At 40.1% G+C, this 2,500-nt stretch overlaps 1 protein-coding gene across 1 annotated transcript in view; it reads right to left on the reverse strand.

Moving 5' to 3' along the window:
- Positions 1-173: 173 nt before the first annotated feature.
- LOC147468919 (uncharacterized) overlaps positions 174-2,500 on the reverse strand; it is a 3,337-nt gene continuing 1,010 nt past the window's right edge. Inside the window, exon 3 of the mRNA XM_086551728.1 lies at positions 174-814. Coding sequence (XP_086407854.1) covers positions 695-814 — 120 coding nt within the window. The 3' untranslated portion in view covers positions 174-694. The remainder of the gene's footprint in view (positions 815-2,500) is intronic.

Consider the following 2,500-nt stretch of genomic DNA (forward strand, 5'->3'; position numbering starts at 1 on the left):
TATTACTATCACTATCACAAACACTATCGTCACTGCCATCAGCATCATCGCCACCAGGTTTGGGAACCAAAGACGATAATGCCAGACACAAGTTATTCTTGGCGTAACTCCGTCTCCCCGCCATCCCCATACCACCATCCACAGTGCCAGAGGTACCGTACGCCATCAAGCAAACTTAAGCCGCGGGGTCCGTCGGCCGAGGGGGAATACACTATTGGCTGCGGGAGTTGCGTCACGAACACCGAAAGTGTGGTTATAGTAGAGTGCTTCATGAAAGAAAAGCAGTTCTACGTAAATAACATGTGGTTGATGAAATATGTAAAGTATTCTGTTCATTTGGAGTTCTTCCCAAGCAATATAAATTGTGTGTATGCCTTTGTCTTTTCGTGGCCATATAGCCATATCATATGGCTGACGGAATGAGACACTTGAGGCTTCCATTGAATGCAAGTGATAGATACAGTTTCGTCAAGTTTTACACGTTTCAACTTTTAGATTAGTCAGACATTAGCTAATTGCTTGCTAAGTGAGTGAGTGTGTGTGTGTGTGAATGTGTCTATATGTGTGTGTGTGTGTGTTTACGTGTGTGTATATGTGTTATCACATTAACACTTTCAGAATTTCATTTCACACATAACTGAGTATGTATTAGTGCATATATTATCATCTACTCTATATACACCTGTGCTTTGGATCAGCAGCCTGGCACAATCCAAGGCATCTCCGTTTGGTGCCACTGATGCCCACTCGGCATCTGCGATGGGTCTGCCATCAAGCCATTTCTGGGCCCTTGTTCCGACCCAAATGTTAGACTCTGAAATGAATAAAATAATAGAATTGTATAATAATGGCAAAGAGAGAGAGAGAATTGCAACGCTACATACCTTTTGCTGTAGATACAGCACTGCGGGATTAAGATGCCACACTAAATGACTTTGATACTCTCACAGATCTCTTTTGATAGCCACAGTTCGTACCGAAGATAAACGCTTCAGTCTAGACTTTATGGAAGACCATATACCCACTTCAAGCCAGTTTGCAATTTCACAAGCAGCTAAAGAGATTTACTTTCGACTATTAAGTCACACATGTACTATGTGTCACTAAGTTAAAGAAATAACGTTTGATATACTTATACACCGTCATTCACTAATAGGTTTCTTCAGGTCATGTTGAGTGATCAGTTGAAGCCTAACGACTATCCCGAACGGACATGCTGTTCCTTGCTGCCTCATCTTGACATCTTTTGTTCTATACCATTTCCTTTTACAACTGTGAACTCTCTGACCAGAGCTTGTATGGAATACGGGAATGGAATGCCCACTCGCCTTATCGGATGCTCTTCCTGACATCAACATGATGCAACTCGTTAAAGTCATGAGAAGCGTATTACTTTGCATATTTTTCAAAACCACTCAAATGTAAAACGAACGAAATCTTACTTCACATCTTTCCATTTGCATAATATACCTAATTATATGCATCTCACTTAATGAAGAGCTTCCAAATATTCCTGCAAAAGCTTTCAATTGGATTTTTAGGAGGGACAAGTAGTTTGAAAAGAGGGTACAATTCAATGCTTTACAGTATCCCAATTTACCTCTCCTTAAACTATCATATAATCAATTATGTTTTCTTTCTCTTTTTCTGACAATACTTATAGAAATGTCTATTACCATGTCATAGTTTTTTCCTGGAAAAAGTACACCCAAGGGTAAGTTTACTCTAGGTTGAGATATGCTGGTAAATTGTTTTAAACCAGTTTCATTGACTGCTTCTTCGAGCTGAGGGAGGGAGGAAATGGGTAACTTCAAGTTGCCATGGTATTCAGAAAATGGAACTGAATGGAACTCAACGCTAACTAACAATCTATTGTAAGTTCATAAATAACCTGCATTGATGTAAGACTACATATCCAAACCAACAAGAAGTTGGAACTAGGCACACACAGCTGATTCATGTGTGGATGATAGTAGGATATGAAGCCCCTCACTTACCCGTGTAGTGGAAAGGTTTGTAAAACTATCAGACCAAAATCCCATGAAGTGCCTCCCTTCAGTGCTGAAAAGTGCACTGGGAGGAGAATGCGATGCAGGTATTGCAAATCGTTCTGTTTCCCCTGGAAGCTTACCTTCTAAACAAAGTATGAGTTGCAACATTATGCATTCTTTTAGTACATTTTGAAATAATGTTTTGCAAATGAAAGCATAATAGAAGTGATCTCAGAAATGGGCACAACAATTCATTTTGAATAATCAATAAATCCCATCTAGTGATGAGTGTTTCAAGATTGACTTGCAATGATATAGGCATCGAAGAAGAGAACTCGAGTGTCTGTGCATGGCTCATGTATGTAGGAATGACTGAGCTGGCCAGAGGGCCAAGACTCCGTTCAACTCGGATGATGACTCACTGACTTCGTTAGTATTGGAGGCATATATCTAACAATAAGATGTAACGAATCAGAGACGAACTTGGCAGTTGGGTGACCAGTGTTTAG

Source organism: Penaeus japonicus, unplaced genomic scaffold, assembly GCF_977035675.1.
Source record: "Penaeus japonicus unplaced genomic scaffold, GWHDUDI00000001_assembly GWHDUDI00000025, whole genome shotgun sequence".
In the NCBI taxonomy this organism is placed as follows: Eukaryota; Metazoa; Arthropoda; class Malacostraca; order Decapoda; family Penaeidae; genus Penaeus; species Penaeus japonicus.